The sequence below is a fragment of the Hyalella azteca genome, unplaced genomic scaffold (genome assembly GCF_000764305.2).
Source record: "Hyalella azteca isolate HAZT.00-mixed unplaced genomic scaffold, Hazt_2.0.2 contig1804, whole genome shotgun sequence".
In the NCBI taxonomy this organism is placed as follows: Eukaryota; Metazoa; Arthropoda; class Malacostraca; order Amphipoda; family Hyalellidae; genus Hyalella; species Hyalella azteca.
Genome location: NW_025932103.1, coordinates 61,691 through 86,667, shown reverse-complemented (window position 1 = coordinate 86,667; position 24,977 = coordinate 61,691). Strand labels below are relative to the sequence as shown.

General features: G+C 36.3%; 1 protein-coding gene across 1 annotated transcript in view; it reads right to left on the bottom strand.

Annotated features, from left to right (window-relative positions):
• Positions 1–738: 738 nt before the first annotated feature.
• Positions 739–24,977, bottom strand: part of LOC125179029 (delta-like protein C) — a 45,517-nt gene continuing 21,278 nt past the window's right edge. Inside the window, exon 5 of the mRNA XM_047884085.1 lies at positions 739–820. Coding sequence (XP_047740041.1) covers positions 753–820 — 68 coding nt within the window. The 3' untranslated portion in view covers positions 739–752. The remainder of the gene's footprint in view (positions 821–24,977) is intronic.

Genomic DNA, 24,977 nt, shown 5'->3' with positions numbered 1-24,977 from the left:
TATTCGCGATCTTCTGATTAAACTTGATCACTCTTTCACGTATTATTCGTATTTTTATTTTTTATGAGTAAACTCGATCACTTCTTCGTATATCTTCGGTAAAACTGGGTCAATTATTTGCTTTCTTCAGGTAAAACTAGAACGCTTCTCCGCGTTCTCTGTGTAAAACGCGAGCAATTATTTGCTTTCTTTGAATAAAACTCGATCACTTCTTCGCGGTCCTTTGGTAGGACTGGTTCAATTATTCGCGTTCTTAGGGTAAGTCTCGATCACTTTCTCGGGTTCTTTGTGTAAAACACGATTACTTTTCCGCGTGTCTTCGGTAGATATCGATCAATTATTCGTGTTCTTCGGGTAAAACTTGATTACATGTTCGCGTCCATTTTGTAAAACTCGATCACTTCTTCGCTTATCTTCAGTTGTACTTGATCCATTATTCGCTTTCTTCGAGTAAAACTTGATCAATTCTTCGCGTTCTATGTGTAAAACTCGATCAGTTCTCTGCGTGTTCTCTGTGAAACTGGATCATCCATTCGTGTTCTTCGTGTGAAACTCGATCATTTCTTCGCGTTCTATGAGTTAAACTTAATTATATTTTCGCGTTCTTTAGGTAAAACTCGATAAATTCCTTGCATTCTTCGGGTAAAAGTCTACCCATTGTACGCGAACTCTTATTAGCGTGGCTTAAAATTCAATCTCTTATGAGTGCTCCTTACCTAAAACTTCTNAAGGATGACAGACGTCTGAAATTTTCAGGAGCCAGAATTGACCCGCGAGGCCGCAAACATCTCAGCTGAAGGAGTCGGCACCACGTCCACTCCTGGTGGAGATTGATCAGGAAAAATACTACTGTCACTTGTGATATATTATTAGGAATATCATCAGTTGGATAGAAGCAAGGAATTTAAAAGCAAAGAAAATATCAAGCCAATTCACCATTTATATATAACCCAAATTAACCCAAAGCACCAAATTTATATTCTTTTTGTGACCCCTAGGACTAAGTTGCTCCAATCGAGTATTGTTTTTCGATATAATGTTTGGTCTTGTTTAGGTTTTATGTCTGTCTTAGAATTTTGGCTTATAAAATGATTTTATTCATTTTTAGTTTGTCGAACTGATGATGGAGCTGGACTCCAAAACGTTTTCAATATCGATATGGTGAATTTGCTTGGTGTTTTCTTCTCTTTTAAAATCCTCGTGAACTTGCTAAATAAGCAGACTGATAATATAAGTACTTTGATAGAAGCAATTTAGAATGATATATAAGGAAAATATAATAAATATAATTTTGAATGATATATAACTAGATGTAATTTTTTCAGTTGATGGAATATAATTTTGAAAATTGTCAGTTGACGAAATTTGATTTAGAATATCGTTAGTTGATGAAGTACAATTTAGAATATCGTCAATTGAATAAACACAATTTAGAATATCGTTAGTTGATGATATATAATTTAGAATATCATCGCTTGATGGTATTTAATTTATAATTTCATCAGTTGATGAAAAATAATTTATAATATCGTCAGTTGATGAAACATAATATGTAACAGACACTTCAACTCCAACTGGTCCTAAAATTGAACATTGAGCAATATAACTAATTTAATGGGCAGTGTAAAGTGTGTAAAATGTAGATAGGAAGGATCAAAATCAAAAGAGAGTCTCATGCAACAATTGAAATTTATAGTCTCTATTGAATTATCTTCTGCCTTTTCTCGGCCGTTGATGATTATTCGATGGCCATCGAAAAAACCGGCTAATATAGCCGAATCAGGATGGATGCATGAAAGGATAATCCACGTTCATTATATTATAATAATTTAGTTCATTATATTATAATAATGTAGTTCATTATTCAAGTCTTTTATACCTCACATCCTCCCAGCCACAACATACGACACCCATTGATCTTTCAAGAAGAATTTATGAGTCTTTATTGTGCCAATAGTGACACACTTTATTACCCACAACACGAACAGAGAGCTTACGGCTGATACTCTTATTTTTGACGGGCTACGCTGAGTCAGGTTAACCCACCCAGAGGTGAGGGGTAAAAAGGTTAAAAGTGAAAGAATTTAACTCAGTACTCACTGCAGTGAGTGACATTTTCTCGTCGACGAAAACGTGAAGTCACGGAGAGACAGACAGACGTACGGTCGGACGGACAGACGGACGGACATGACGAGCACAATAGGGCATTTTTTCCATAATGAGAAAATGCGCTAAAAAGGGTAAAATGTGGAGTGTCAGGGTTATGTGGCTCGTATGTTTGGGGTGGATGCAGTTATTCAGTCGGTAACCGAAGAGAATTCATTAATCAATAATGAAGGGCAGTCTATAGCACGAATAAGCCGTAATTTAATAACTCTGTATTCTATAGCGAAATATTAGAGACACGCAACAAGATTAAGAGTTTGTGGGATAGATAGGTTCGGCCTGTAGGTCCGACCAGTCACAAAATTTATACGCTTAAATAAGTTGTGCATTGGCTTATCCTTGTCTATATCACGTATGATTGCTTCAAATAAGAATTATCTTACAACACAAATGAAAATGAAATAAAATTGCTTTGGAAGCTCACATTTCAAGTCTGGGAGAACGTGATCTGATTTTGACACCAGGCCTAGCATTGAAGGTAAAAATGAAGGTAATGTCGGAATGAAAGACAAAGAGTGTTTAAAAGAGACGGACGACAACTGCACTTACATGGATCTCTATTTGTACAAACTCTCACTTTATTTCTCTGATTGATCAAGAGATCGTTTTTAGTTATTTATTTCGAGACATTAAGTTATTTCTTGTTGTTTCATTATTTAAATTGAGGCATTAAGCTATTTTTTGTTGTTTCGTTATTTAAGCTGAGGCATGATGTAATTTCTTGTTGTTTCGTTATTTAAGTCAAGGCATAAAGTTACTTTTTAATGAGGTTCAATGTGTAGATTAGGCTGCTACTTTTCTACCGGGACTTGAACTTAGAGATAATCTGTATTTGAAGATGAGCTCAAGTTCTAACTTGGCCAGAACTTCAATAAAAGTTTTATTAGAACTTATTGTTACATTTTTATTCCAAACTTGACGACAAAAGTTCATAAGTCGTATATTATTACAGCTCCTGGCGGCCATTGTGATAATGAAGCCTTGAGGCATATTAATTGAAGATTCAATAATCATCCAGAGTATTGTATCATTTGTGTTATAAGATATAGAGAATTTTTTCATCATTTTAATTAAAGAAAGATTTAGTTCCCTCCACAGTTTCCTTCCATTATTTCCCCCAAAAAATCAAGGATTTTCCAATACATTATTTTCCAGCGAATTATTTCCCCATGCTTGTCCAGTTTTCGTGCGCAACATAACCCATAATTACGGAAAAAAAACATTTCGCTTACCGGAAGTTACCTTCGAATAGGGCATTGACTTAATTATATTAGGCATTTATGTTGTGAAACTTTTGTATCACTATATGGTTTTATTTTACTTCGGGGAATTGATATTATATAAGATGTATAATTACTGAACCCTGTATCAGATAACTAGTTAACGTATAAGCATTTAGTACCATTTGTCTGCACGCTGCATGCTCTGCAACTCTAAAATTGCGCGTTCTTAAGATTCCATTATATAAAAATTTCATGAAACAACTTTACATCAACTTGCTCTAGAGCAACAATTTGGAATGTTTCAGACCGAACAATAAGTTCGTGATATTTTATGGACTGCACCAACTTGGAGGCACTCGTATTTTCTTCAATATTAATTTAAGTGTACGAAAGATAGTTTGGGTCATTAACCGTTTAGATTAAGCTAATTAAGTACAGTTTTGTACTGGAGTCCCACACAATTAATGATTTTTTTGTAAGATGTGAGGCTAAGACGTTCAGTGCTGCTCTGCAGAAGGTGATGTTGGTAGATTTAAAGGTTATAATTGTAGAAGCAAAGATAGCTTGGAACTCCAGCGAACGCTTGAAAAAACTTTACTCATTTCTCGAAGCATACATTATTTGTTACAAGTTTCTTTACGGACTTGTTAAGGTGCTGTACTAATTTTTCGTAAGCGTAGCAGGCAGAAAAAATCTATTTCTCTCGGTCCCAACTCGGCCTCAACTGCACATCTGGGATACACGGCCCACTCTACACATCTGAGATGCTCGGTCCTCTCGGGATTGAAAGAAAGTGTGAAAGAAATACATACAAATGAGCGAAAATGTTTATAGCGTCATAGTAGAAGAGAACTGAAAATAAAAATTCAAGCATTTCATAAACTCATTAATTAATTGGAAGAATTTGATTGCCTATTTATTGAACGCGTTCTCTGTAGTTTATTGATGTTCAATTTTCCCTAAGTTTGAACTTGATTGTAAAAACTGAACGAGTGTTGATGAAAGTTCATAGGCTATTCATAACAATACTTAATAGCAGTTTAATATTTCTTTTATATGTTAATATGAAAATGATCAATAAAAATAAAACATTGCAATTATGTTATCGGATTTTTTCAGACAATTTTAAAAGAAGAGGATTTGTCTTTCTTATCAGGATCTTCTCATACTGTATATGTGCTAGTTAAATTATACTTCAGTCCAAATTTCTGTTATAAATGATAAATAAGATAACATATTGATAATATTAACTCTTTAAACTCATTAAACAGAATATATACGTAAAATAAGAGGATCTTCTTCAAATTTAATACGATCATATTTTATTCATAATCATCAGGAAATATCCAGCATCCTTCAGCCACAAAAAACGCCTTCAGAAAAGTATTGAATTATTGAACCAAGCGACATCAAATATGAGGAGCTGACAGTTCCCTTGAGGCTTAAAACAATAAAATTTCTCTCTAGAAGCTTAACTGAGGTTAAAAATTCACACAAAGCGGGTATGTTCGATGCTTTATTCAGAATAAATAGCTTAAATTATGCAGTTTTCAAAGCATCGGAGCGATACAAAATAGCTGGACTCATGTTTTACTATCAACCAGCCATTCACTTTGTGTAACGATAAAATTCTGGGCTTTAAGATGTATCTCGATGAAATTGTATATTGGAATTTTAATATATAGCAGTACGTATATATTAAATATATTTTTATTGATTACGAAACGTCTTCTGTGTTTCTTGCGCCTACTCAAAAATATTTAATAGGTCATGTTGTTCCATTGATGCTACTGCACACACCTGGTACTACAACATATTGTGTACTGCAGTTTTAGTACATTGCTACGTGAAAGTACTCCTCTTAATTTTCTGCGAGTTTTAAATACAGTACAAAATGTCTTTAAAAAAGTTGCCACATTGTTTTTACAAATTTCACTTTTTATCACTATGAAGATATTTTGTTTAGTTAAAACCAGCATAACGAATTATTACAACAAAAGCAAGTCATCGTTAGTAGCATTTTATTCTTTACCACGCTTTTTATGGTAAAGAATTCAATTCTTCTCATCAAACTCAATTCTCTACAAAGTTTGTATTTGTTATCAAAGTTGAGCAGCCGATAACTTGAACAACAATCACGAGGTCAAGTTTAGATACGAACTTCTCCCTTCAGTAATATTTCAGTGTGATCGCTGATTTGGAATTTTTCAATCATTTTCAAAATTCCTCCGTGTCGTAACTGAGTTTAATTCCTCTGACTATTTCATAATGTTCTTGTGTAATCGCTAATCCTAATTAATATTTTAAAAAAAAATGTGCATTGCTTTTTGCCGCTGCAATGATAATTTTTTCCGTAAGGAGAAAAAATTGTAACATCAATTTTTATGCAAGCGATGAACCATTTTTGCGTTAAGAAAACTGTGATGAGAACTACATTTTTTATATGATAATTACCGCAAAGTTGATATAAGTAAACCTCACGCTTATATTATATTTACTTGATATATTTTGATATTGATAATATGTTTTGTGAATAATATTATTTTCCTTATAATTGGAATTTTCGCATACGAATATTTCTATGCATATATAAAAATCTATATATAATAACTGCATATATATATGTAGTATTGCACTCATGAGTGAAGTATACTCCACTCATGAAAAATAATGGGTCAGATTGTCCAAATAAAGGCTCAATTCTGTAGGAATTGCACAATTGCTTTTTCAAGGCAAAACTGCCTCGTGGTGACCCACACGAGATCTGAAATTGCTTCATTATTTAGACAATATCTCCTTCATTTCTGCGAGTGCGGGACTGCCATCATCCATGCGCTATTCATGAATCATTCATGTCCCTTCAATGAAGGTTAAGAAAGCTTTAAACATTATAGATTCATTTCACTTATGTATTATTCAATTTCAACAAAATTTATATGACGCCCGCATATGGGGTTTCTGTGCAGAGAAGGCTTCCTCTGTTTATTTATTATCCTATAAAGCTTTAGTCACTCATCGAATTAAAGCTTTGGTCATAAATCAATGAATTTCTAATAGAGCTGTTGGGATTAATTTTTAAAAGAGAGATTTTATATTAGGTAATCACAAGTTCTAGTTACCTATGCAAAACTTGTAGGCTTGGAATAACTTTAGAAAGTGATCGACTTCCAAATATGAGCGTATAATCGCTCGTGGTATTCAAGATATCAAGAATTCGAAAACAAAATAATCGCTAAAAGAAATTCACCTCCGTTTCATCAGAAGAAATTTGGAGGCAAACTACATCATCAGTTTTAAAATTAAGAGAATGCAGGAATGATCAGATATGGGAAAACCAAAATATACACGAAAGACACTAAAATCTAATTGTATTGAATAAAGAAGTCATGAACATAAGTACATAATTACGTATTGATTAACATTTTAGAGCAGATAAGAACTGAATATGATATTAAAGACAAAGTAAAATTATAATCACTTCTATGTGAATTTATTTTTTTTTGCAAATTGTTGTACTTGTATTCTTCAAGTTTATTTGATCATATTCTGGCTCTCGCTAGCTGCTCTCCGAAACGTTTTTGATGAAGGTATTGTGAATTTACCTAGCATTTTATCCCGTTTTAAATTTTTTGGGCAACCTTCAATTTAAGCAAACTTATGATATGTGTCTAAATGAGACTTCAACTTATGCTGAAGTTGGAATGTTTGAATGAAAAAAATGAACTTATGCTGAAATGTTTCAAACTTCGACTTATACTGAAGATTTCAACTACCTCAGACTTACACCAAATTTTCGTTGCAATTCTTCCTTGATGAAAGTCGTTGCATTTTTTCCCGCCATTAACGACGGCAATTCAAGATTCACAAGTCTGGGCGATACGGCCGCTTAAATTGTTAGAAGTTCGCAAGTGTAAAGTGGTTGACAACTTTTTCATCTTTCCGAACCTTCAAAGTTTGTTCGCGGTAATGAGAGGCTGCCATGAATGCAAGAAGCGCTTGTAACAGCTACATGTTTGTTGTACATTTGCTGTGCAGTGGAAAGGTTCTTGTAACAGCTACATGTTTGTTGTACAGTTGCTGTGTATTGGAAAGGTTCTTGTAACAGCTACAGGATTGTGGTACAGTTGCTATGCAGTGGAAAGGTTCTTGTAACAGCTACTGGATTGTGGTACAGTTGCTATGCAGTGGAAAGGTTCTTGTAACAGCTACAGGACTGTGGTACAGTTGCTGTGCAGCGAAAAGGTCCTTGTAACAGCTACAGGATTGTTATACAGTTGCTGTGCAGTGGAAAGGTTCTTGTAACAGCTACAGAACTGTTGTGCAGTTGCTGTGCAGTGGAGAGGTTATTGTAGCAGCTGCAGGAGCATTGTTAAATTGACTTTTGGATTTATATTTTTTCAAACATTGAAATAATTCAAATAAGTTATCTACTCGTACTTTGTCCAAATAACGATGCACTTGTTATCGTAGAGCTAGAAAGTCTCACAAACAAATAAGATTCTGTCCAAATAATGATGGACTTATTGCGCTTGTATGGCTCTACCTGACTCAGTTTGGCTTGGAAAAATCTCGTATTAGTGCTGTGCCCGCTCTAAGCTCGTGAAGTGGGCGAGAAAGTGTGTCACAGTTTGAACAATAAGACACGTTAATTATAAATGAGTCTCGAGGTTGTGAGATCTCCTACAGAAACCTTTATAGATTTCAGGCCTCCACATTATTATTTAAACTTTCTGATGGATATCATAGATTCTGCGACTTTCGGGAAGGAAATATTTTACACAATTAATAATGCACGAAATCGACCTGTCAGCTGAGAAAGAATTTAGTTAACCAATTATGTGATTATGAATGTTATGATTAAATGTAATTTGATAATTTTTATGATATTTCTGAAGACCATGAACGTGTCAGGCTCTAACGATTTGTTAATTTTAAATAACCCTTAATGAAACGTGTCGAAAGACCCGACCGACGTTTTAAGCATTTTTTATGGTAATATTTTCAATTTTGCAAAGACTCATTTAATACGTTGAGCTCTTTATAACTCAAAAGTTACCAGGCCTGCATATTATTTTAATATTTATGAACATTTTTAGGCATGAAATTCTAGCGCTTCAGATGAACCCGGAGTATAGGCCAATTATCGGCTCGTTTGTTTGGCGAAAGAAAACCGGTAAAACCGAAAAAAAATCTCAGGGCACCCGAGTGTTATTGCCGGTTGTGTTCTGGTGCAACCGAACCGCGTCCTTTGTTGCATCCGCGGTCTTTGTTACGATGGCCGCGGTCTTTGTAGCGGTGGCCGTGGCATTTGTTGCAGTGGCCGTGGCTTTTGTTACAGTGGCCGTGGCCTTTGTTGCGGCGGCCGTGGCTTTTGTTACAGTGGCTGTGGCCTTTGTTGCGTTTCCGTTGCCTTTGTTTACGGTGGCCGTGGCATTTGTTACGGTAGTCGCGGCCTTTGTTGCGGTAGCCGCGGCCTTTGTTGCGGTAGCCGCGGCCTTTGTTGCGGTGTTAATGGCCTTTGTTGTGGTGGCCGCGGCTCTTTTTTTGTGGTGGCCGCGGCTTTTGTTATAGTTTAGTTGCAGCACAACATTTTTGGTTTGGCATGACCACAATTTATAAGAAAAAAAATTTAATTAATTAATGTAATTTTAAGAAATTAATTTAATAATGCTGGTTTTTTTAAATTAATTTTTTAAGAAAGTGTTAGTCAACGGACACAAACCTTTATTTACTTAGAAGCCAAAATTTGTCCACCAGACTCTCAAATTTAGTTTTAATTTATTTCTAATTGTGATGAGATACAAAGCCAAGATATAAACGCGACCTGGAGACCCTCGATGAGTGCAGCGTTCAAGAAAGCGGAAGATTTACTCGGTATACAGTATGTTTTTGAAAATTGTTCAATTCGATCGACAAATTCATTGGTAAACGGTAGATAGGTGTTAATGAGAAGTGAATGAAGAACTCGCCTTACAATGATGTATGATGTTGAATGTAGAGATGTTATACTATTATGATAGAATAGAATAGAAGTGTCGGCATTGAAGAAATAGGCCCATGGCCTGTTGCCGATTCTTGAATTTTTCGTGACTTGATTCACTTGGGATCCGGCCTTTGGAACCCGATCTTTCCATAACTGACGATTGATTGAGATATGCTGGTCTCACATGGCATGCTGCTGGTGCTGGTCTCACATGGCATGCTGAGAAGACTACTTGAAAGATTAAAATTTTGATCTGCCAGTCAGTAACTATCACAATTAAACTAGGAACAATAAAAGTGCTTGAAGTAAGAACAATAATTATTTCGAAAAATACCCGACACACATTTTATACTTATAGATCATTAGAATCTGACGATGGTTGATATATTGTTGCGTAAATACATCGCTATTTTTTTGCCGGATAATTATTGCCAATGAAAATTCCATGCGCGGCATAATGCAAGGTGTGAATTTTTTTAATTCGACGATAATAATAATTATCTTGTTAACATTTCTTTATAGATTGCGATACGAATTCCTTCTAGTAAAATTTATCGTCATTTTACGGATAACTTTCCTTTTTCCTTACCTCAAAAAAGAATATTTTTTTCACGCCAAGAAGGTACATTAATTTGCGATTGACCTCAACCAAAAACTCCTAAAACAAAAGAAAGGATATATCGAGGTTCCTATGAATCCGATCATCTTCCTTGGGGGATTGGCTAAAAGGGTTCGCACTGAAATCAATTATTACAGTTAGTCGGGGAATTCGATCCCGCGGCAGCAGGAGCTGCCTTGCATGCTGATGCATATACTGAGAAAAATTATTGGATTACATTGTCCAAATGGTGAAACACCATCAGCACGCAGCACAGATACTCTCTCTCAGCACGGGTACTAGCCAAAACAACAAAAGAAAAAGTATATCGATATTTGTACATAATATCCTTTATTTCTCTGTGTAAGGATATGGTCATACGTTGATAAAATTAAATATCTTTAATCATGGCACGTACGATGGATAACATGGCTAATATTAATGAATTTCTAGTGAAAGAATTACATAATAATTATTGTCGCAAATGTGAACTTATACTAATATTTTTAAAGTATTAAATGTTTACTTTGAGCTTGAATAATAACTGAAATTTAACAGAAGGTATGAAACGAAATTTTCATTTTAAAAAGAAAATTAGAACAACATATAGGAAATTGTATATAAATCAAATTGAACATTACCGAAGTAAATGAGCGCCCAAATTCCGAATACGAATCTTATTCATCAATTCAATCAAATTTACAATGGAGGGAGGAACTTCACCACGACGGGTATTATTTTTCTAGAACAATATGCGTTAAAAATCGACTAACCTTCACTTAAAAATAAAGTTTCATACCATCTCTCACATTTACCGTATTTGCTGTTATTTGTTCACTTCTTGAACTTTTCGAAATTTGAAGTAGACGCAATTTTCTTCAAACACGACGCAATTTTGCCGTAGATGCAATCAGATTCCTGATATCTTAGCTCCAAGTTATTGCCTGTTCTGAGCGCTGAACTTCCCCCATATAAGAGTGGCATTTTGTCCCCCATTTCACTCAAATAAATGAGTGAAACTTAGTCAAATATCGATGCAATGTTTGCCTTCAGTTGAGTTAATATTATCCTACTCCATTATATCCAGACAGTTTATCCAGTTAATCCTTAGTTGGGTCACCATGCTTCAGTTTTCCATGCAGTTTATCAAGTTTATCCTTATATTTGGTTTATCCTGCTTCAGTTTATCCAGGCAAACAGGCATATCAGCGTATGTTCACTTCGCTGATGGTCACACAAGTTATAATGGTTACACAAGTAACAATGATTAGACAAGTTACAATGGTTACACAAGTTACAGTGACACACTTTCTCACTTCGGGTGAGAAAGCGTGTCAATATTTGGACAATACGACCCATTCATTTTTTTTAGTGTAGACAAATTTCTTTTCCCATCAGATTAAATGTAACGGCGGAGCCCTGAAGTTAGTTTAGATTCCCTAGAATGCGGACGATCCGTCTTGCAAGGCGCGGATCTCAGCGCACGTAGAAAAACGAAGTTTTTTCTAGGCCAAACTGAGTCAGGATGACCCACACGAGGGCAAAAGGTGCATCGCTATTGGACATTGAGTAACTCATTTGTCTGAGTGTGGTCCCTGAAACCGGCGGCCCTGGAGCGTAAAATGGGCTTTGCGCTTAAATAAACTGCCGTGCCTTGCCACTGACGCCTTACGCCGCGGGCGCCTTACGCCACAGGCGCCTTACGCCGCAGGCGCCTTACGCCATTGACGCTTTACGCCACTGACGCCTTACGCCACTGACGCCTTACGCCACTGACGCCTTACGCCACTGACGCCTTACGCCACTGACGCCTTACGCCACTGACGCCTTACGCCACAGGCGCCTTACGCCACTGACGCCTTACGCCACAGGCGCCTTACGCCACTGACGCCTTACGCCACAGGCGCCTTACGCCACTGACGCCTTCCGCCACAGACGCCTTACGCCACTGACGCCTTACGCCACAGACGGCTTACGCCACTGACGCCTTACGCAACACGCGCCTTGCGCCACTGACGCCTTCCGCCACAGGCACCTTACGCTACTGACGCTTTACGCCACAGACGCCTTACGCCACAGACGCCTAACGCCACAGACGCTTTACGCCACTGACGCCTTACGCACTGACGCCTTACGCCACTGACGCCTTACGCCACTGACGCCTTACGCCACTGACGCCTTACGCCACTGACGCCTTCCGCCACACGCTCCTACGCCACTGAATCCTTACGCTGCTGATGCCTCACGCTTCTGACGCCTATTACGTTTTTCATTTCATTTTTTGATAAACCCAAAAGTCAATTGAGTCAGTTTGGAAAAATTAGCCATAACTACAAAGGTAAAATTTCTTTCGGTTCTCCAATCTAGAGAGCGTGACTGATATATCATAAATAAATGGCCTTTGAAAGCTTTGGCCGTTATTCCATATATGTAAAAGACACTTCAACTCCAACTGGCCCTAAAATTTAACATTGAGAAATATAACTAATTCAATGGGCAATATTCTACAAGATAAAAAAATTAATAACTTACGTGTTGGCGCGCGGGTCATCTTTTGGAGGACGTGAAAGGAATGAAAGCGATTTATTTGCCAGCAAGTGTGTAATATATACATAGGAAGGATCAACATCAAAAGAGAGTCTCCCGCAACAATCGAAATTTATAGTCTCTATTGAATTACCTTCGGCCTTCTGTCGGCCGTTGATGATTATTCGATGGCCACCGAAAAACCGGCTAATATAGCAGAATTAGGATGGATGCATGAATGGATAATCCATGTTCATTATATTATAATAATTTAGTTCTTTATATTATAATAATGTAGTTCACTATTCAAGTCTTTCATGCCTCACGTCCTCCCAGCCACAACATACGACACCCATTAATCTTTCTTGAATAATTTTTGTGTCATATATTGTACCAATAGTGACACACTTTATTACCCACAACACGAACTGAGAGTGAGCTTAGGCACTGATATACACGCTTATTTTTGACGAGCTACGCTGGGTCAGGTTGACCCACATAAAGTTGAGGGGTAAAAAGGGTAAAAATTAAAAATATAACTCAGTACTCACTGCAGTGACTGAGAGAGAGCGCATTTTCTCGTCGACGAAAACGTGAAACCATGAACAGACAGACGGACGGACGGACGGACGGACCGACAGACGGACGGACATGACGAGCCCAATAGGGCATTTTTTCCATAAATGAGAAAATGCGCTAATATGGTAAAAAGTAGATTGTCAGGGTTATGGTCAGGGGGTTAACTTGTTGTTTCGATATATAAGTCAAAGTATAAAGGAATTTCTTGTTATTTCGTTATTTAAGTCAAGGCATGAAGTCATTTCTTGTTGTTTCGTAATTTAAGTCAAGGCATTTAGTCATTTCTTGTTGTTTCGTTATTTAAGTCGAGGCATGAAGTCATTTCTTATTGTTTCGTTATTTAAGTCGAGGCATGAAGTCATTTCTTGTTGTTTCGTTATCTAAGTCGAGGCATGAAGTCATTTCTTGTTGATTCGTTATTTAAGTCGAGGCATGAAGTCATTTCTTGTTGTTTCGTACGCTGTGAATATTATGATAATATTGTGATAATTTTTTCGTACGCTGGGAAGGCGCATCGGTGGCTCCGTAACATCGTCTCTGAACTGTTCAATCGATGTCGTCCTGCTCACCTAGGTCGATAAACCCGATATATACAATATTCATTATAGGTTTTATTATAGTACAGGAAGCAGGCACTAATATGCATAGTATATTATATTATGTAGTATGGTATAGAAAGCTCCAACACTTATATGCATATCATAAGATAGTATATAGTGTTAGTGTTCGATGATACGCGAATCCCGCTGAACATGAATACAAAACTCGGATATTTAAAAAAAATAAACCCAGAAGCTCCAGCCATCAGAAACATTCGCTCCGCTCACTAATTGGAGAAGTTGTTTGCTTGTCACGTTGTCCTGCTAACTGTAACTTTTGACGTTAATGTAACTATTTTAACTTGTGTAACCGTTGTAACTTGTGTCACCATTGTAACTTGTGTTACCATTGTAACTACTTAGGTGGAAAAAATATTGTTATAAATGATGCAGAAGTATAAAAACATTTAATGATAGTTTTTATCGAGCTCAAAAAAATATGATATATTCTATGTCTTGCGATCAGGCTTCGGATGGAAGTGTAAATTATAGATTATTTTATATGTTTCAAATACTTAATAAATAATTTATAAACATGTTCCATGTCTGGCAATCATGCTTCGATTGATAATGTAAATTGCATATTATTTTATGTGTTTCTGGTAATTAATAATACTTAATTCTTGGTTGACAGACTTCTTTGAATAAAAGAAGAAGCTTGCACAGTACAGCGCAGACCCCCGCCATGACAGGGCCGGCCAAATAACCTTTCCGTCTTCGTCGATGTCGCATTTAATGGAACTCCCCGACCCGGTCAAAATTACACCCTCATCCTCGACTTAATTTTCCTTTAAAAAAAACTAATGGACTTCGCTACTGTTTCTTGAGCGCAAAGTTTCCCATAGTAGCTTCGGGAGGAGAAAAAAAACTTCATTTCTTATTGCAAACTTATGAGGTTCAATGTGTAGATTAGGCTGCTTCTTTTCTACCGGGACTTGAACTTAGAGATAATCTGCATTTGAAGATGAGCTCAAGTTCTAACTTGGCCAGAACTTCAATAAAAGTTTTATTCAAACTTATTGTTACATTTTTATTACAAACTTGACGACAAAAGTTCATAAGTCGTATATTATTACAGCCCATGGCGACCATTATGATAATGAAGCGCTGAGACACATTAATTGAAGACAATATAACTAAAATAACCCACGTGTATATTACTCATTAATCACCCAGAGTATTGTATCACTTGTATTATAAGATATGTAGATTTTTTTCATCATTTTAATAAAAAAAATTTAGTTCCTTCCGCAGTTTCCTTCCATTATTTCCAAACAAAATTCCAGGATTTTCCAAACAAAATTCAGGATTTCTCTTACAGGAAGTTACCTTCGAATGACTTGGGATGATTATATTGGGATGAATGATTATATTGGGAATTTATCTTGTGAAACTTTTTGTATTATAAGTTGTTTTTTTACTTCTGGCAATTGATATTATATAAGATGTATAGTTATTGAACCCTGCATCAGATCACCAGTTAACGTGTAAGCATTTAGTACCATTTGTCTGCACGCTGTATACTCTGCAGTGCGCGTTTCTAAGATACCATAATATAAAAATTTAATGAAAAACTCAGGTTCAACTTTACATCAACTTGCTCTAGAGCAACAAGTTGGAATGTTTTAGACCGTACAAAAAAAATCGTGACCAACATATTTTATGGACTGCACCAACTTGGAGGCCCTCATATTTTCCTCGATTAAGTTGAGTGTACGAAGGATAGTTTGGGTCATTGACCGTTTAAATTAAGTTAAGTACAGTTTTGTTCTGGAGTCCCACAAAATTAATGTATTTTTTTCTGTAAGATGTAAAGGTAAGACATTCAGTGCTGCTCTGCAGAAGGTGATGTTGGTAGAAGTAAAGGTAATGATTGTAGAAGCAAAGATAGCTTGGAACTCCAACGAGCACTTGAGAAAACTTCACTCATTTCTCGAAGCATACATTATTTGTTATAAGGTTCTTTACTGACTTGTTAAGGTGCTGTACTAATTTTTTGTAAGCATAGCTGGTAAAAAAAATCTATTTCTCTTGGTTCCAACTGCACAACCGGAAATACTCGGACCACTCCGTACGTCTGGGATACTCGGTCCACTCGACACATCTGGGATACTCGGTCCTCTCGACACATCTGGGATACTCGGTCCACTCGACNGGATACTCGGTTCTCTCGACACATCTGGGAAACTCGGTCCTCTTGACACATCCGGGACACTCGGTCCTCTCGACACATCCGGGATTGAAAGAAAGTGTGAAAAAAATCCATACAAATGCGCGAAAATGTCTATAGCGCCGTAGTAGAAGAGAACGGAAACTAAAAAAAATAAAGCATTTTATAAACTTATTACTTAATAGGAAGAATTTTGATTGCCTATTTATTGAGCTCGTTTTCTGTAGTTTAATAATGTTCAATTTTCCCTAAGTTTGAACTTAATTGTAAAAGCTGAACGAGTGTTACTGATCGTTCATAGGCTACTAATAACAATACTTAATACCATTTTTACATTTCTTTTATATCTTAATATAAAATTGTCCAGTAAAAATATGGCATTGGAATTATGTTATCGGATTTTTTCAGACAATTTTAAAAGAAGAGGATTTTTCCTTCGTTTCTGGATCTTCTCAGGAATGGGCGAGTTAAATTATTTTTCAATTCAAATTTCTGCCATAAATGATGAATAAGATAACTTATTCATAATATTAACTCTTTAAACTCATTAGATAGAATGTTTACGTAACCTAAGAGGATCTTCTTCAATTTTGATACGATCATATTTTATTCATAATGATGAGGAAACATCCAGCATTCTTCAGCCACAAAAAAACGACTTCAGAAAAGTTTTGAATTATTGAACCAAGCGACATCAAATATGAGAGGCTGACAGCTCCCTTGAGGCTTGAAACAATAAAATTTCTCTCTTGAAGCTTAACTGAGGTTAAAAATTCAGAGAAAGCGGGTATGTTCGATGCTTTATTCAGATTAATTAGCTTATATCTTGTTGTCTTCAAAGCATGGGAGCGATTCAGAGTAGCTGGACTCATGTTTTACTAGCAACTAGCCATTCACTTTTGTGTAACGATAAAATTCTGGCGTTAAGAAGAATCTTGATGAAATATATATAAAGTAGATGTACCAGCACGCATACAGTAAATATATTTTTACCGATTACGAAACGTCTTTTGCGTTTCTTGCAATGTTCGAAATAACCGTAAAAAACGGTCTTCCCGGCGTTCTATGTATTATACCAGCCGCTCGTGAAAAAGAACCGTTTCGCCTTTTTTTCAGACGCTACACGGGTTTCTAGTGTGAAACTTGAATAAAAACGGTAACACGGTGTTTATTTTCACGTGCCGGCCGGTTACTGAAACGCCGGTAATACTTTTTAACGGTGATTTTTCTAACAGTGTGAGTGTAATCAATAATATTAATGGGTCATGTTGTTCCATGCACGTACTGCACACACCTGGTACTAGAAAATGTAGGGTACTGCAGTTTTAGTACAATGTTGCATGAAAGTACTACTCTTAATTCTCTGCGAGTCTTAATTCTCTGCGAGTACAGTACAAAATGTCATTAAAAAATTTGCCACTTTGTTTTGAAACAACAAAGTGGCAAAAATATTTTGAAGATATTTTATTCAGTTGAAATCAGCATATCGAATTATTACAACAAAAACAAAAGCAAGTCATCGTTAGTAACATTTTATTCTTTACAACGCTTTATATGGTAAAAATTACAATTCTTCTCATCAGCTCTAAATCAAGGAACTCAATTCTCTACAAAGTTTGTATTTGTTATTAAAGTTGAGCAGCCGATAACTTGAACAACAATCACGAGGTCAAGTTTAGATACGAACTTCTCCCTTCAGTAATATTTCAGTGTGATCGCTGATTTGGAATTTTTCTATCATTTTCAAAATTCCTCCGTGTCACAATTGAGTTTAATTCCTCTGACTATTTCATAATGTTCTTGTGTAATCGCTAATTCTAATTAATATTTTTTTAACAAAATCTTTCATTGCTTTTTGCCGCTGCAATGATAATTTTTTCCCCAATGGGAAAAAATCGTAACATCAATTTTTATGTAAGCGATAAACCATTTTTGCGTAGAGAAAATTGTGATGAGAAGTAAATTTTTTTAGTTGATAATTAACGCCGTGATGATATATAACGCATGCATATATATATTATATTTAGTTGATATATTTTAATATTGTTAATATGTTTTGAGACTAAAACTATTTTCGCTATAATTTGAGCTTGTGGTTTTCAGATACGAATATTTCTTAACAAATATAAAAGTCTATATCGACGATGAGACTGCACTCGTAAAAAATAATCGGTCAAATTGTCCAAATAAAGGCACAATTCAGTACATTGCACTGATTCGTCCTTTTGCAGGGCAAAACTGCCTCGTGGTGACCCACGCGAGATACGAAATTGCTTCATTATTTAGACAATATGATTAGGAATAGGAATAAATTATAAATAAGATAAGAATAGGGATTGATGGTTAGAAGCGAATTTTGAATTAGGGGGGTGGAGCTCGAGCCGTCTAGCGCGCATGCGCGAGACCGATTGTTGCGCTTGTATGGCTTGACACAGTTTGGCTTTGAAAAAAACTCGTGCTGCGTTAGCTCAGCACTCTTGCAGTGGTCAAGAAAGTGTTATTTACTTAGAAGCCAAAATTTGTCCATCACCGCCAGATTCTCAAATTTATTTTTAAATTGTGATAAATTGTTAAAATGTATTTCTAATTGTGATGAGATACACACCCAAGATATCAACTCGACCTGGATACCCTCGATGAGTGCAGCGCTCAATAAAGCGAATAGTTTTACTCGGTATATGTTCATGAAAATTGTTCAATTCGATAGGTAATTTCATTGGTATATATATATATGGCAAATAGGTGTGAATAAAAAGTGAATGAAGAACTCGACTAACAAAGATGATGAGTGTGGGGATGTTATACTGTTAGGCAATAACTTTTTTTAGAGTTTAATATTTCATAACATAGTTGGGAATAATTAACGTTTATAAAATAATAAATATAATTAATGTTTAGTTCTTGATATACTGTAATCAATTTCAGTAATTTGAAGTCAATTCTCCATGAACAAATTTTTGTTGCTCACATTCATCATAGTGCTGGTCTCACATGGCATGCTGCTGGTGCTGGTCTCACGTGGCATGCTGCTGGTGCTGGTCTCACATGGCATGCTGCTGGTGCTGGTCTCGCATGGCATGCTGAGAGGACTACTTGAAAGATTAAAATTTTGATCTGCCAGTTTGTAACTATCACAATTAAACTGGGAACAATAATAATGCTTGAAGTAAGAACAACAATTATTTCGAAAAATACCCGAAACACATTTTTATACATATTGATTATTAGAATCATACGATGGTTGATATATTGTTGCGTAAGTACATCGCTATTATTTTTTTTGCCGGATAATTATGGCCAATGAATATTCCATGCGCGGTATAATGCAAAGTGTGAATTTTTTAATTCGAAAATTATTTTTATAATTCGATAATAATAATTATCTTGTTAAAATTTCTTTATAGATTGTGATACGAATTCTTTCTAGTACAAATTAATCGACATTTTATGGATAACTTTCCTTTTTCCTCACCTCCAAGAAGCGTTTTTTTTCACGCCAAGCAGGTACATTAATTTTCGATTGACCTCAACCAAAAACTCCTGCAACAAATGAAAGGATATATCGAGGTTCCTATGAATCCGATCATCTTCCTAGGGGGATTGGCTAAAAGGGTTCGCTACTGAAATCAATTATTACAGTTAGTCGGGGAATTCGATCCCGCAGCTGCAGGAGCTGCCTTGCATGCTGATGCATATACTGAGAAAAATATTGGATTACATTGTCCAAATCTTGACACACTATCTGCACGCAGCACAGATACTCTCTTTCTCAGCTCGGATACTCGTCAAGACACACTAGGGGGAAAAATACATCACTAAGTAGACAAAATATCCTTCATTTCTCTGAGTAAGGATATGGTCATACTTTAATATGGAAAATTATACTAAAAACGATGTCGTGGTCTTCTATTAATTGAATATCCTTCGTTGAGGCATGAACGATTGCTAAGATGGCTAATATTAATAAATTCCTAGTGAAGGAATTGATTAACAATTGTCATAAATGTAAACTACTAATATTTGTAATGTATTAAATATTTCGTTTGAGCTTGAACCATCAATAAAATTTAGTAGAAGGTGCAAAACAAAATTTTAATTTTAAAAATATAATTATAACATCATATACTTGTACATATATATTAAATTGAACATTACCGAAGGGAAAGAGCGACCAAGTTCCGTAAATGAACCTAATCCATCAATTTAATCAAATTTTTTATTTACGATGTAGGAAGGAACTTCACCACGACGAGTATTACTTTACTAGAATAATATATACTAGACTAGAATAATATATACTGGAATAATTCACTAGAATAATATTATAGATCAACATACAATTAAAAATAAAGTTTCATGCCTCCGTTACCATCTCTCACATTTATCGTATTTACTGTTATTTGTTCACTTCATGAACGTTTCGAAATTTGAAGTAGACTCAATTTTCTTCAAACACGACGCAATTTTTGCCGTAGATGCAATCAGATTCCTGCTATAATAGCTCCATGTTATTGCCTGTTCTGAGAGCTGAACTTCCCCCATCTAAAAGTGGCATTTTGTGACCCATTTCACTCAAAGAAATATGTGAAACTTAGTCAAATATCGATGCGATGTTTGCCCTTAGTTGGGTTAATATTATCCTACTCCAGTATATCCAGGCAGTGTATCCAGTTAATCCTTAGTTGGGTCACCCTGCTTCACTTTATCCAGGCAAACGGACATATCAGTTCTACGTTTACTTCTCTGCTCGTGCTTTGGGTAAAAAAGTGTGTCAATATTTGGACAATACGACGCATTCATTTTTGTTAGTGTAGACAAATTTCTTTCCCCATCAGATTAAATGTAACGGCGGAGCCCTGAAGTTAGTTTAGATTCCCTAGAATGCGGACGATCCGTCTTGCGGGGCGCGGATCTCAGCGCCCGTAGAAAAATAAATTTTTTCCAGGCCAAACTGGGTCAGGATGACCCACACGAGGGCAAAAAGTGCATCGCTGTTTGAACATTGAGTAGCTCATTTGTCTGAGTGTGGTCCCTGAAACCGGCGGCCTTGGAGCGTAAAATGGGCTTTACTCTTGAATAAACTGCTATGCCTTGCCACTACGCCTTACGCCACAGACGCCTTACGCCACAGGCGCCTTACGCCACTGACGCCTTACGCCACAGACGCCTTACGCCACAGGCGCCTTATGCCACTGACGCCTTACGCCACTGACGCCTTACGCCACTGACGCCTTACGCCGCTGACGCCTTACGCCACTGACGCCTTATGCCACTGACGCCTTACGCCACTGACGCCTTACGCTACTGACGCCTTACGCCACTGGCGCCTTACGCCAATGACGCCATCAAGTCTTTTATACCTCACGTCCTCTTAGCCACAACATACGACACCCATTGATCTTTCTTGAATAATTTATGGGCCATATTGTCCCAATAGTGACACACTTTATTACCCACAGCACGAACAGAGAGCGGACTTACCACTGATACGCTTATTTTTGGCGGGCCAAACTGTGTCAGGTTGACCCACGCAAAGGTGAGGGATAAAAGGGTAAAAAGTAACAAGGGTAAAAAATGGATTGTCAGGGTTTTGCGATTCGTAAGTTTGGAGTGTATGCAATTATTTAGTTGGTAACACTAGAGAATTCATTAATCAATAATAAAGGAAAGTCTATATTCTATAGCATGAATAAGCCGTAATTTAATAATTCTCTTTTCTATAGCGGAAGGCTAGAGACTGGTAAAAAGATTATGAGATTGTGGGATAGATAGCTTCGGCCTGTAGGTCCGTCCAGTCAAGCAAATGATACTTTTATTAAACATGTTTTGTATGGGCTTATCCGTGACTATTTCACATATAAGTACTTCAAATAACAATTATCTCACAACACAAATAAGTATGAAATTAAAGTGGCTTTGGAAGCTCACTTTTTAAGTGTGGGAGAACGTGATCTGATTTTGCACTGAGCCTATGCATTGAAGTTAGCATCGGGAATGTCGGAATGAAAGACAAAATCTGTTTAAGTGAGACGGACTACGAATGCCCAATTACATGAATCGCTATTTGTACAATCTCTCTCTCATTTCTCTGATTGTTCACGTGATCAAGTCATTTCTTGTTGTTTCGTTATTTAATTCGAGGCATGAAGTCATTTCTTGTTTTTTCGTTATTTAATTCGAGGCATGAACTTATTTTTTTGTTGTTTCGTTATTTAATTCGAAGCATGAAGTCATTTCTCATTGTTTCGTTACTAAATACGAGGCATGAAGTTATTTCTTGTTGTTTCGTACGCTGGGAAGGCATATTGCTGGCATCGTAACATCGCCAATGAACGGTTCAATCGATGTCTTCCTTAGGCACTAATACGCATAGTATATTATATTATGCAGTATGGTATATAAAGCACCAAGACTTATATGCATAGTATACTATTGTATATAGTGTTCGGTGATACACGAATCCCGCTGAATATGAATGCAAAATTCATATCTTTTTAAAAATAAACTCTACAGCACCAGCCATCAGGTACACTCGCTCAGGTCACTAATTGGAGAAGTTGTTTGCTTGTCACGTTGACCTGCTAACTGTAACTTGTGACGTTGATGTAACCTTTGTAACTTATGTAACCATTGTAATTTGTGTAGCCATTGTAACTTGTGTAACCATTGTGACTTGTGTAACCATTGTGACTTGTGTAACAATTGTAACTTGTGTAACCATTGTGACTTGTGTAACCATTGTGACTTGTGTAACCATTGTGACTTGTGTAACCATTGTAACTTGTGTAACCATTGTGACTTGTGTAACCATTGTGACTTGTGTAACCATTGTGACTTGTGTAACCATTGTGACTTGTGTAACCATTGTGACTTGTGTAACCATTGTAACTTGTGTCACCATTGTAACTTGTGTTACCATTGTGACTTGTGTAACCATTGTAACTTGTGTCACCATTGTAACTTGTGTTACCATTGTAACTTGTGACGCTCGACGGATGACGTATAACAAGCGCGACTATGAAATAAGTGCTACAGAGAACTGATCAACTTCCTCAGACTTTTTGGGGAAAAGTTTGTAGGACTTCCGTCAGAAATAAAAACTTCAAAGCGACTTAGGTGAAAAAGATTGTAATAAATGATGCAGAATATACAAACTTTTAATGATAGTGGTTATCGAGCTTAAAAAAATATTATATGTTTATTTCTTGTGATCAGTCTTCGAATGATAGTGTGAATTGCATATTATTTTATGTGTTTCAAATACTTAATAAATAATTTATATACATATTCCATTTTTGGCGATCATGCTTCGAACGATAGTGTAAATTGCATATTATTTTACGTGTTTCTAATACTTAGTAAATAATTTGTAAACATATTCCATGTCTGGTAGTCAAGATTCGAATGATAGTATAAATTGCAAATTATTTTATATGTTTCAAATACTTTATAAATAATTTATAAACATATTTCATGTCTGGCGATCATGCTTCGATTGATAATGTAAATTGCATATTATTTTATGTGTTTCAGATAATAATAATACTTAATTCTTGGTCGACAAACTTCTTTGAATAAAAGAAAAAGCTCACGCAGTACAGCACAAGATCTCCGCCATGACAGGGCCGGCCAAATAACCTTTCCGTCTTCGTCGTTGTCGCATTTAATGGAATTCTCCGACCCGGTCAAAATTACACCCTCATCCTCGACTTAACTTTCATTAAAAAAAAAACTAATGGACTTCGCTACTGTTTCTTGAGCGCAAAGTTTCCCATAGTAGCTTCGGGAGGAGAAAAAAACTTCATTTCTTATTGCAAACTTATGAGGTTCCATGTGTAGATTAGGCTGCTTCTTTTCTACCGGGACTTGAACTTACAGATGATCTGTATTTGGAGATGAGCTCAAGTTCTAACTTGGCCAGCACTTCAATAAAAGTTTTATTCGAACTTATTGTTACATTTTTATTCCAAACTTGACGACAAAAGTTCATAAGTCGTATACCATTACAGCCCATGGCGACCATTATGATAATGAAGCGCTGAGACACATTAATTGAAGACAATATAACTAAACTAACCCACGTGTATATTACGCATTAATCATCCAGAGTATTGTATCAATTGTATAAAAGAGATATGTAGATTTTTTTCATTATTTTAATCAAAGAATGATTAAGTTCCATTCGCAGTTCCCTTCCATTATTAAAAAAAAAAATTCCGGGATTTTCCAATAAATTATTTTCTAGTGAATTATTTCCGCATGCTTGTCCATTTTTCGTACACAACATAAACCATACTTACGGAAAAAATAGAGGAAGAAGTTACCTTCGAATAGGGCATTAACTTGAATATTTTAGGCATTTAGCTTGTAAAACTTTTGTATCATAATATAGTTTCATTTTAATGCGGGGAATTAATATTATAATAGAAGTATAGATACTATTGCCTACATCTTGATCACTAGTTAATGTGTAAGCATTTAGTACCCTTCGTCTGCATGCTGTATACTCTGCAGTGCGCGTTCCTAAGATTCCATAATATAAAAATTTCATAAAAACTCAAGTTCAACTTTACAATAACTTGCTCTAGAATCTAGATCAACAAGTTGAAATGTTTTACACCGAACAACAAGTTCGTGATCAACATTTTTATGGACTGCACCAACTTGGAGGCCCTCGTATTTTCCTCAATATTAAGTTGAGTGTACGAAAGCTAGTTTGGGTCATTGACCGTTTAGATTAAGTTAAGTACCGTTTTGTTCTGGAGTCCCACAAAATGATGTATTTTTTTCTGTAAGATGTGACAGTAAGACATTCAGTACGTGTTGCTCTGTAGAATGTGATGTTGGTAGATTTAAAGATAATGATTGTGAAGCAAACTGACGCCTTACGCCACTGGCGCCTTACGCCAATGACGCCCTACGCCACTGACGCCTTATGCCACTGACGCCTTACGCCACTGACGTCTTACGCTACTGGGACCTTCTGCCGCAGGCGCTTTACAGTACTGACGCCTTACGCCACAGGTGCCTTACGCCACAGGCTCCTTACGCCACAGGCGCCTTACGATACTGACGCTTTACGCCACAAGGCGCCTTACGGTACTGACGCCTTACGCCACAGGCGCCTTCTGCC